The sequence below is a fragment of the Stegodyphus dumicola genome, chromosome 10 (genome assembly GCF_044657685.1).
Source record: "Stegodyphus dumicola isolate Sdum_Otavi_A_Nest chromosome 10, ASM4465768v1".
NCBI lineage: Eukaryota > Metazoa > Arthropoda > Arachnida > Araneae > Eresidae > Stegodyphus > Stegodyphus dumicola.
In genome coordinates, this window is record NC_140777.1 from 23,206,177 (window position 1) to 23,218,524 (window position 12,348).

General features: G+C 33.8%; 1 protein-coding gene across 4 annotated transcripts in view; it reads left to right on the forward strand.

The window, feature by feature from the left end:
• The window catches only part of LOC118195384 (peripheral plasma membrane protein CASK-like), a 312,734-nt gene that overhangs the window by 265,855 nt on the left and 34,531 nt on the right, over positions 1-12,348 (forward strand). For 3 of the 4 annotated variants that reach the window (XM_085824782.1, XM_085824780.1, XM_085824781.1), the window contains exon 6: positions 4,035-4,103. The exons of the other annotated variant lie outside the window; for it this stretch is intronic. In XM_085824782.1, the coding sequence (XP_085680908.1) occupies positions 4,035-4,103 (69 nt within the window). The remainder of the gene's footprint in view (positions 1-4,034; positions 4,104-12,348) is intronic. 4 annotated transcript variants of the gene reach the window in all.

Below are 12,348 nucleotides of genomic sequence, written 5' to 3' on the forward strand. Positions count from 1 at the left end.
ACTATGTGTAGGTCCTGCTAACAGTCCCTGATGTAGTGCAGTGCGTCTTCCGCTGAAGAATGCGCTCTGCATGAGTATTTGACATCTTGTTGTAGAAAAAGATCGAGGAAGGTTGGAAACCAGCGGTGGTTTGTGTACGGTTGCAATATAATTGAGGAAGAATACTATCTTGAGCCTAGCTATGGAAACCTCTGGAAAGAAGCTGTGGATTTGGCGTTCCATGGGGAAGCGTCATCCTATCTGTCTTGCCAGAACCCTAAGATCTAGTACTGAATCGTATACTTGGCGACTTCTAGTGCGCATTGACTGACGTATTGTTAGTGGCTAATTTAGCAAGGCTATATACTCGTTCTTTGCCCTTGGTACCTTGCGTACTCTTACTCATTTGAGAGAGAGTGGGGTGTCCAGGTTCCTTGTGGAGAAGATGTTCTTGAGCACAAAGATGTGCAGCGGGATTTTTGCTTTCTTATTGACTACAACGCTCTCGGACAGAACACTTACCGAGAAGATCGAGATATTGGAAAAAGTTTGACTGTCCATCCCAAAGAGCTTCCCGTTTAAATGCATGAGTTTACGCTTGAAATAAAGAAGCTGTGCCACTCAGCCGGAGGGATTCCAAATGAATCTCTGTGTTGTTATGGAAGTTGACAAAGGCTGCTCCTACCTTCTGGTTGACCTTCGAACCATCTGTGAAGAGTACTTGGGTAGGCGCCTGTGCCAAGGGAAATTCTGAGATGCGTCTGGGTGTAGTTAGGAGGTTATGTATTTCTCCCGCCTCCTTCGCATGTTTTCGTGGTGTAGTGGTTCTGCACGCTGGGCCGGTATTCCGGAGGTCCGTGGTTCGATTCCCGTCGAAGGCGATTGCTAATTTTTCACCTTGCCTTCTTCCAAAAAATCCTAATGTCTCTACAGTGGTGCCCGAACTAAAAAGGTGTTGGATGAGGATTCTCCACACCCAGGATTTGGCGATTGTGATCCTTAAAAACCCCAGTCGCCCTTTAAAAGGGGAAGTATATAAGATATTTATCCCGCCTTCTTCGCATGCCTTCATGGTGTAGTGGTTCTGCACGCTGGGCCGGTATTCCAGAGGTCCGTGGTTCGATTTCCGGCGAAGGCGATTGCTAATTTTTCATCTTGCCTGCTTCCAAAAAATCCTAATGTCTCTACAAATTCTTTGGGATTATGAGATCCCCATTAATTTTTACTTCTACTTGATAATGAGGGAATCTGAACGTGTTCATTCCCGCTAAGTTCACATCTTAAAAGTCGAGAGAGATTACTCTTAGCCTTTGTAAGGCTGCTGTGGATGTGGTGGAGAACGTTTTCATTATTTTAAGAGGGTGATTCTGTGAATCCGTAGTTTTTGATTAATTCGAACTGTATTCGTTATCCAAATTGGACAACTTTATAAAATTCACCCCTCGAAGGTAAAGTTCTTTCAATGGGCATCCCTTTAGATCCCATTTCTGGTCTACGATTTGTAATTTTATTAGTTTTGATCTTGATTTCTGCCAGATGCGATACACTTGTGAGTTTTTTGTCTATCAAGAAACCGAAATATTTAAATTTGTCTTGGCATCGGAGTGATAGCCGTTGCCAATTAATTCTTGGCGGGTTGTTTGCCAGTTTATTACCTTTTGGGAAGACTGTCACTTTGGTTATTTCTATGATAAGTTGTAGTGTACATTTGTTGATCTAGGCTGTAATTTTATCTAGGGCTTTGTGTGCTTTTCCCACTATGGTTGTCCTATTGCCTTCACTTATGTTAGGATAAAAACATCCACGTAGGCTTGATTCTGGGCGTTGTCCTCAAAGTCCAAGTCTTTGTGGCATTGTGAAACAATTAAGAATTCTCTTGTATTATTTCGTGTCCTTTGAGCGTTAAACTTGTTCATTTTCAGGATGTTTTTTAATGTTATGGAATGTTTTGAGAGTACCCAATGTCTTCAGTACCTGGCCCTCATAGGGAATAGGACTTCTGTGTTTGAACCTTCAAGTTTTGGGTTTTGTAAAACGAGATGTTTCTGAAAATCTTCTCTTCTAATTCGCTGTTAACATCGTACATAATTATTTTCAGATTAATTGGTGTCGGTGTTTTTTATCTCTACTGAATTGTCTAATTTCTATTCTCCTGTATCGCTTCCTCTATTATTTAAGTCATCTTTTTTGGTGATGAGTATACATCCTTTGTTTATCGTTTTGAGTGCTTTATTTCCTACTTTTAAGTTTTGCAGGGTTTTTACTATGTCTAACTAGCTTATCTCTAATTTTGTCAGATGTTCTTTTTTGGATGTATGAGAATCACATGTCCTTGCTCCTTGTTGTTTCTTGTTAGTGTTTGCATTCTTGACACTGATATATTCCTTTTACTAGTTATACTTGCGTATGTTGTTTTTTTCTTGAACTATCACACCCTCTAACATAGTCCTCATTATCTTGAGTTCGTTCAAGTTGTCTTTCAAGGTTAGCAATTTGTAAGTTCATACGTTTAATTATATATTAAACGTATGAACAAAATTAAATAAAGTCATAAAATGAGATTTATACCCTTAATTACTTTCTTTGGTATAACTTCCTCACTGACCAGTTGGCCATCCTAATCTTATTAAACACTTATATGCCTTCGGGACCTTCTGTCTTTTTATGACACCGAACTTGGGATGCTAATATAGTCAAGTCTGGCTTATAGTTATTCATCTTAAGACAAATTCAAGCATCTGAATTTTAAGTAGCTAAGCTGCTCCTGTTTTTACTTAAAATAGTTTCATGTGTGAAAGTATTTTCATTCGTAAACAGTTTGTGTGCAAAATTTGAATTTAATAGCTTATCAGGAAATAATTTAAAAATTGACAACAAAATTTTGACCATAGCAACAAAAAAAATGAGTGTAATAAGTAAAATTTTATAACAAATGATTTCATGACCTATATATGCTTTAAACTGCTAATGTTTAAAAACTGTAAAATGAAATTAATATGAAATTAAAAAATTTCTCTCTCTTTCTCTCTCTCTCTCACACACATACACACACACACACACAGACAAAAAAAAAAAAAAAAAAAAAAAAAAAAAATAAGACATAATTTTCTGTTTCTGCTATTTGCACTCAGCTTTGTTAACAAAGGAGCTTACTGATAACATCATCACGTTATAAACTGAATTAAGCGGAATATGTATGAAAGCTGAAGGATTTCATGTGAATTTTCTGTGCTGGTGCACTTTTATTTTAGTACTATATAATTCTTTTGTAAAGAAATATTTATTTTTGATCAAAACATTAAGCATCAAGCAAATTTTATGCTTTTATTGTACAGCATTAAATATAGATTTTAGTTTCTACATCGTTAAAACTGTAATTTTCAACAATTAATATATATTATTGCAGCTATTAGTATTTCAGATATAGTCATTGTGTTTAGTGTTCCCATGTTTATATATGTATATATACATATATATGTCTTAGTAAAATTATGAAATTTATTTTCAACTTTCAGGTGGTATGGATATTAGCTAAAAGATTGTTTGAAAGATGAATGTATTAGCGAAATAAAACAAACCTCAAAAGAAATTATTTTCAAAAATTAAGAAGCATTTTAGAATTTTTATAGTCATATACTTATGTTGTTATATTTACTTTGAAATGCAGAAACTCTTAAAGTGAATGGATGAATTATTGTGTATACATGAATATTGTCTTTTTTTTTTTTTTTTTTTTTTTCTGTAATATTTTTAAACAAATTTTTTCTGTAATTTTTTAAGTTTGCATACATGTTCATTAGATAAAATTACCAAATAATTGAACTTAATATTATATTTCTAGCAGTAAAACAGTGTCAAAAAAAGTGAAAAGCATGTCTGTTAGTTATGTGCTTCATTATATGAATAAAAACATGTTTTTTAGTATAATGAAAAAAATGTCAAATGTCTTTTTATTAGTGTTGTCACTTTAACTTCTATTTTATATATTTTCATTGTGTTTACTTTGCATGCACCTTTATTGCATGGTGAAAGCATGTTTTTTTTTTCTTCTGCAGAATTTGTTCATGACTATCGAACCAATATCGGCCCAAATGGTCGATTTTACTTGAAGTGTGATGAGTTTGGTAAGCGCTGTTATTCTGTTTAATTAGTGTGTGTATCTTGTTGCTTGAAAGTTATTTCTTTTTTAATCTTAATTGCATGTAACATGATCAAGGTACATTATGCAATGTATTTGTTAATTTAGTTGATGTAATGTATTTTGATTTATAAATAGTAGGATTCATTGCTTTTTAACTCATTTAGGACAATCCCAAAGTATGATTTGTTTTATTCATGTAAATATTTTTATTACAAAGAGCCAGTTACACATCATATCCGGAAATTTTTGCCTTATCATATGCTGGAAGAAACAATTTAATTTGAATAGCTTGCTTCTACTCCAATTTATCTCTGTTTTGAAACATGTGCAAAATATAGCAATAAGCTCAACAATGCCAAAAACTTAGAAATGGTTAATTCCTTTCATCTGCTTCTTAAGAATTTTACAGTATGTTTATTTGTTTCATTCACAAACATAGGAAAAAAGTACAATTGAATAACAGCATAAAGAATACCCCCTTTTTTGCACTTTGATTGTTTTTAAAAGCAATTATTTAACAGTATATGTCGTGCCAATTCTTCGGAATTTTCATTTTTTTCACTTTTATCATCATAAGTTTTATCATCGCTTCCATAAACATTTCTTAATTAAAGTCATGTTTATGTCATCCCCACATTCTGCATTGCTGCAGATATCATTCATCATCATTTTCACCTTTACCTTGTTTCTTTGATGCAAAAACTGATAATGTTCATATTTTTCCATTCCCCATGGCCTTGTTCATGGATTATTAAAAATTATTAAACTAGTAAAACATTTCATAGAATCAAAATCGTAAAAAACAACCTTGTATTTAGCGTAGGTATAATGAAACACTCAATCAATTTCGAGGGCAGCTAAAGGTCCCTCCTCATCAGAAGAAAGAGATACATAGAAAGAAGAAAATAGGAGAAGGAGTCACAGAAACACATGGGCCTTATCAGCACTGCACGTGGTTATAACTAGATTTTTAATCAGAGTTGCACTGGCCACCTACTTTTACTGAGCCAGGCTATCTGATCAAGCATAAAGAAATATTAGCAAAGTTAAAATAGGGAGCGAGGGGCAAATGCACCTTACGCTCAAAATCTGAACTTCAAATAATGGAAATCAACCACTGAAAGGATTTTTATACCCTCTGGTAGCACCAAACACGAGGAGGTAACGCCATCTATCGGCAAAATTAACTGAATTAAGAGTAGAATTTTAAAGGCATTAGGAAGGACTGGATTGGACTTCAAATCATTAACTAAACTTGCTAAATCTTTGTGAATGTGAAAAGCCTCAAGAAAATCCAATTCACCTATGGAAGAAGCCTTTTGGATGATTTTTGCAGACCCAAAATCAAAATTATGGTTAAGAGTCCAACTATGATATGCTATTGAAGACTTGTTAATTTCTCCTTTTTTGACATAAGATTCATGTTCCTTGATATGATCCATGTTCCTTCAATGCTCTTTTTGTTTGGCCAATATATCTTAAACCACACTGACACGATATAATATAATTACACGATATTATCCGAGATTCTATCTATTATGAATTCAATTGATCCAGCCATCCAATTCACTCTTGAAGTTGAATCCAACAATTCCCTCCCCTTCCTCGATATTTTTATAATCCGCAATGAAACCGATTTTAGCACCACTGTGTACCGTAAACCCTTTGCAGTTTGTTTACCACCCCATGCCAAGTCATGCCACCCTGTTAAGCAAAAAATGGCTTCTTTTTACAATTATGTTTTCCGCGCGCTTAAAGTTTGTTCCTCTGAATCTTTGCTTACCAATGAACTTAATTATTTGAGAGCAGTTGCGATTGACCGTGGATTTTCTCCCGTGATTATTAATAAAGCCGTTAAAAAATTTTAAGATTCCCATCAAAGAAGACATTCCACTGTTAGAAATAATATTAGTGACCTTGTCGTGCTTCCATTTTATCCTTCTGTTAGCTATAAAATTGCACGGATTCTCCAGAAATTCAATTTTCAAGTCGGTTTCTCCCCTATTAATAAAATTCACCCTTCGATTCTAAAAGATTGCGTTTCTGTCTTGAATTCTTGGGGAATTTATAGTATATCATGTCAGTGTGGTTTAAGATATATTGGCCAAACAAAAGAGCGTTGAAGTTTCGTATCAAGGAACATGAATCTTATGTCAAAAAAGGCGAAATTAACAAGTCTTCAATAGCGTATCATAGTTGGACTTTTAACCATAATTTTGATTTTGGGTCTGCAAAAATCATCCAAAAGGCTTCTTCCATAGGTGAATTGGATTTTCTTGAGGCTTTTCACATTCACAAAGATTTAGCAAGTTTAGTTAATGATTTGAAGTCCAATCCAGTCCTTCCTAATGCCTTTAAAATTCTACTCTTAATTCAGTTAATTTTGCCGATAGATGGCCTTACCTCCTCGTGTTTGGTGCTACCAGAGGGTATAAAAATCCTTTCAGTGGTTGCTTTCCATTATTTGAAGTTCAGATTTTGAGCATAAGGTGCATTTGCCCCTCGCTCCCTATTTTAACTTCGTTAATATTTCTTTATGCTTGATCAAATAGCCTGGCTCAGTAAAAGTAGGCGGCTAGTGCAAGTCTGATTAAAAATCTAGTTATAACCACGTGCAGTGCTGATAAGGACCACGTGTATCTGTGACTCCTTCTCCTATTTTCTTCTTTCTATGTATTTCTTTGTCCTGATGAGGAGGGGCCTTTAGCTGCCCTTGAAATCGATTGAGTGTTTCATTATACCTACGCTAAATACAAGGTTGTTTTTTACGATTTTGATTGTCACATTAGCATGTTCCCTTCTAGTTTAGTTTGTGCTATCAACCAGCATTTTCGAGAATATTTTATTGTTTTACCACGTGCACCATTTTATTTACTTCTTTCCACATGGCCATCATTTTTCCGGATTTGGTGTGTGCCATCAACTGGCATTTTCGAGGTAATTCTATTTTTTATCGGTTTACGACGTGCATGATTTTGACTTTCGTTGCTTCTTTCCATGTGGCTATTGGTTTTCTGTATTGGATGTTTCTCTCCTTTTGGAATGTTTTTGTCATATGTTGATGAAAATTGTCTTCATTATTTATTGGTGTTTTTTCATGTTATAAGTAATTACTTGTTTGGACTTTCGGAATTACATTTCTTTTGTTCACTTGTTTCTTGCTTGTGTCCTTTTTCACAATATGTCCACTGACAGGAACCGATTTTGTAAGTTACGCCTTAAGCGTACGAAATTCTTGAATCATCTACAGTTTCTACTTAAATGCAAACATCAAAATTTCATTCCCAAATTTATACATGTGAAATGTAGCCTTAAAGCTTCTGTTTACGTTTCAAAAATTTTGCATAAATTCAAATTGGCACTTCTTCGTCACATTATAAGGGACACACGCAAACGTTTATCTAAAATTGAATTTGAATTATATTACCTCCATTTAAAAACTGCTAATTCCACTGAAACTTTTTCCTCATTTGAACATACATCCTGGTCTAGAACCGATACCGTTTGTCAACGGCATAAAAATGTGCTCATTTCTAAATTCCTTAAACTCGCACACCAGTCGGATAGTCCCAACTATCTAGCTGATCTTCCCACTGTAAACGTTAACTCCATCGTTAATATCTCCAATAGGAATCTTTCAGAGGATCAGTTAAAAGTATTAAAATATAATTTCAACTTTTCAAAGACATCTAAACCTTCAATTCCTCAAATCATCGCCCCTATAGAGAAAGCCTTTAAATTCTCCAAAATTTTGGAAACGCAGAAGGATACAATCTGCCACCTAATTACTCATAACGTTAATTTTAACAATAAATCTTTGGGTTCGAATCTTAGCAAAAAGGAAAATGAGATGTTACATGAAATTCATTCTGATACTAATATCATTATCTCTAAAGCTGATAAGGGCGGACAGATCGTTGTTATGAACAAACACACATATATTACTGGAGTCTCTAAATTGATAAATGAAGGCCCATGCTGCTCGATCCCTAAAGATCCTTCAACTTCGGACCTCACGAAAGTAAAAAGTGCTATTAAATCTTCCCACATTCTGCCAACTCAGTTGAAGAAATCACTTATTCCATCTATTACTAATTGCGCTAGACTTTATGCTCTTCCAAAAGTCCACAAAACCGGTATTCCTTTTCGACCAATTGTTTCCAACATAGGTACTGCTTCATATCCTTTGGCCAAATATTTAGTTTCCAGATTTTCTCCTCTACTTGCTAACAATATTCTCACTGTAAAAAATTCTGTTGAAGTCATTGATAAACTTAAAAATATTTCTCCACTTTATTCCATTATGGTTTCATTTGATGTAAAATCACTGTTTACTAATGTTCCAGTTGAAGGAGCACTGAATTGTCTTGAAACTAGGCTTTGGGAATTTCACTTCACACATACTGAAATTAATGAGTTGGTTTCACTTACTAAAGTTTCTCTGAGTCAAACACACTTTGTTTTCCAAAATGCATATTTTCGCCAATTTGAAGGATTGTCTATGGGTAATCCTCCCAGTCCAGTACTTGCTGACATTTATATGCACTATTTTGAGATGAAATTATTTGATAAATTATCTTTTCATCTTTGGATTCGGTATGTTGATGACACTTTCGCACTTTTTGATGGTTATAAAGAGGATTTATACAAGATTCTATCTATTATGAATTCAATTGATCCAGCCATCCAATTCACTCTTGAAATTGAATCCAACAATTCCCTCCCTTTCCTCAATATTCTTATAATCCGCAATGAAACCGATTTTAGCACCACTGTGTACCGTAAACCCTTTGCAGTTTGTTTACCACCCCATGCCAAGTCATGCCACCCTGTTAAGCAAAAAATGGCTTCTTTTTACTATTATGTTTTCCGCATGCTTAAAGTTTGTTCTTCTGAATCTTTGCTTACCAATGAACTTAATTATTTGAGAGCAGTTGCGATTGACCGTGGATTTTCTCCCGCGATTATTGATAAAGCCGTTAAAAAATTTTCAGATTCCCATCAAAGAAGACATTTCACTGTTAGAAATAATATTACTGACCTTGTCGTGCTTCCATTTTATCCTTCTGTTAGCTATAAAATTGCACGGATTCTCCAGAAATTCAATTTTCAAGTCGGTTTCTCCCCTATTAATAAAATTCACCCTTCGATTCTAAAAGATTGCGTTTCTGTCTTGAATTCTTGGGGAATTTATAGTATATCATGTCAGTGTGGTTTAAGATATATTGGCCAAACAAAAAGTTTCGTATCAAGGAACATGATACTTATGTCAAAAAAGGCAAAATTAACAAGTCTTCAATAGTGTATCATAGTTGGACTTTTAACCATAATTTTGATTTTGGGTCTGCAAAAATCATCCAAAAGGCTTCTTCCATAGGTGAATTGGATTTTCTTGAGGCTTTTCACATTCACAAAGATTTAGAAAGTTTAGTTAATGATTTGAAGTCCAATCCAGTCCTTCCTAATGCCTTTAAAATTCTACTCTTAATTCAGTTAATTTTGCCGATAGATGGCGTTACCTCCTCGTGTTTGGTGCTACCAGAGGGTATAAAAATCCTTTCAGTGGTTGATTCCATTATTTGAAGTTCAGATTTTGAGCGTAAGGTGCATTTGCCCCTCGCTCCCTATTTTAACTTCGCTAATATTTCTTAATGCTTGATCAGATAGCCTGGCTCAGTAAAAGTAGGCGGCCAGTGCAACTCTGATTAAAAATCTAGTTATAACCACGTGCAGTGCTGATAAGGACCACGTGTTTCTGTGACTCCTTCTCCTATTTTATTCTTTCTATGTATTTCTTTCTCCTGATGAGGAAGGACCTTTAGCTGCCCTCGAAATCAATTGAGTTTTCATTATACCTGCGCTAAATACAAGGTTGTTTTTTACGATTTTGATTGTCACATTAGCGTGTTTCTCTTCTAGTTTATTTCATAGAATATTGAATTGAGATCAGTTGTGAAACTAATATTAATTTTAAATTTTGCATGTTCTTAGATTTTAATAGTGTTGCAGAAGGATATAATTTCCACCATTAATTCTTTACTGCTGATATATATTCGAAACTTATGATCACCTTAACATGATGTGTATCTGGTCTTTTTGGCTAAGATATGTATTACACATATTATGTGTAATCTATCTCAAATGAGTTGATATCATATGTAGTAACCTTAAAATTATCGAAGTTATACTTATGAATTTTTTGTGTGATTAGATTCATTATTTATAATTGATAAGGTATTATATTATATCAAAAATATTAGCCAAAACTTAGGTATGGCATAAGGTAAGATTTATTGTAAGAGCTTTGTTTAATATTTATCATGCATCTGAACATTGAATTTTTAATAGATGATGATAAAATGCATTTAAATATAATATGTTAGATAATAATGGAAAATTTAAACTTACTTTATGAAAAATTCATATTTCATTGAATACTTAAGTTTTGATTATCAAACTACTAATTTCTACAAGAACGATTTTTATATATTTAGTTGAGAACTGCAAATCTTTAATTAAAAGTCTGATATATAATAAGTATGCTAGCATTTTCTTGTCAACTTATACCATTTCATGTATAAAATGTTTTCTTGAAATTTCCATTTAAAATTATTGAAAAAAATGTTCTGGTTTCTTATTGTTGTTGAATGATTAAAAGTCTTACAGTCAAAAGTCGTTAATTCGGACACCCATAATTCGGAATGATCTATAATCCGAACCTCAAAGCTAAAAACTTTCTGCGCATGCTCTGCGTTGACACATGCGCATAGGCGTTTACGCGTGCACGTAAGACCTCTTACGACTGCGCATTTGCGTATGCGCAGCGCAGAATACGTTTTCACGTGCGCGTTTTATGTATAATGGACGGTGTAAGCTAAAATTATCTAATTATCTATTTCAGTTAATGTTGATGATTGCGTTGTTCCTTAATCTTCGAATTGGATCTGGCTTATTATTTTTTGCAGACTGTAAGAGCAATACTAAAAAAGTAAACTTGAACTTTTGATTATGTCAAATAGAATTTTTGATTCTGGAGCTCCCAAAGGATTGTACAAAACGAAAGTATGTTTCGATGTCCATCAAACAAAAAGTGGAATTGCCTCAAAAAATGGATAAACACATGAAGAATGTGACAGAGAGGTTAGTGAAAACGAAAAAATTTTGATTGACAAGTTAGTCGGTAATCTCGGCACAGCAATTAACGGGACTTGAACAGCGGAACTTTGTAAGTGAACAAAAAATTATGTCTGTTTATAGAATTAAAGAGAAAGTATTATCACATAAAACGAAACAACTTACATTGAAAGAAATGTTTAATAAAGTAAACAAATAAATATTAAGCTTTTTTTTTTTGTAAATTTTGATACCCTTTAGATCATAATTGTTCTTTATTTCATAAATTACAGTTTCATATTTTTAATTTTGTAATTTCTGCATGCCATCTTACCAGATTTAAACTGATGATCTATAATCCGGAAAAATCGATAATCCGGAATCGCCGAAGTCCCGACGAGTCCGGATTAATCCATCGTTAATCCGGACTCGTCGGGACTTCAATGTAAGTTGCTTCGTTTCATGTGATAATACTTTCTCTTTAATTCTATTAAACAGACATAATTTCTTGTTTAGTTACAAAGTTCCGCTGTTCAAGTCCTATAATTGCTGTGTTGAGAATACTGATTAATTTGTCAATCGAAATGTTTTCGTTTTCAATAACCTCTGGGTCACTTTCTTCACTGTCGGAAGCGAATTATAATGACGAGGAACTTGATTTAAATCATATCAAAGACAGAATGAAATACTACACTTAGTATGGAATTATAAACCAAATAAAATAAAAACATCTGCCCTGAAGATAAGGATAGTGCTGACAGATCAACTTCCAATCCGCCGCGTGAAATTGATAAACAGATTTCGGATCTCAAAACATACTTTCGCTTTGTAGATACAAATTACATATTAATAAATATATATCGGAAATTCTATTTGACATAATCTTTCTAATCTATCATAATCTAATAATGACCTTTCTGCCCCCCCCCCTCTGCTGCAGAGCAGCGTGAAATTGATAAACAGATTTCGGATTTCAAAACATACTTTCGCTTTGTAGTAAATATATGTCGGAAATTCTATTTGGCATAATCGAAAGTTCAAGCTTACTTTTATAAAATTGCTCTAACAGTCTGCAAAAAATAATAAAACCGGATCCAATTCGAAGATTAAGGAAC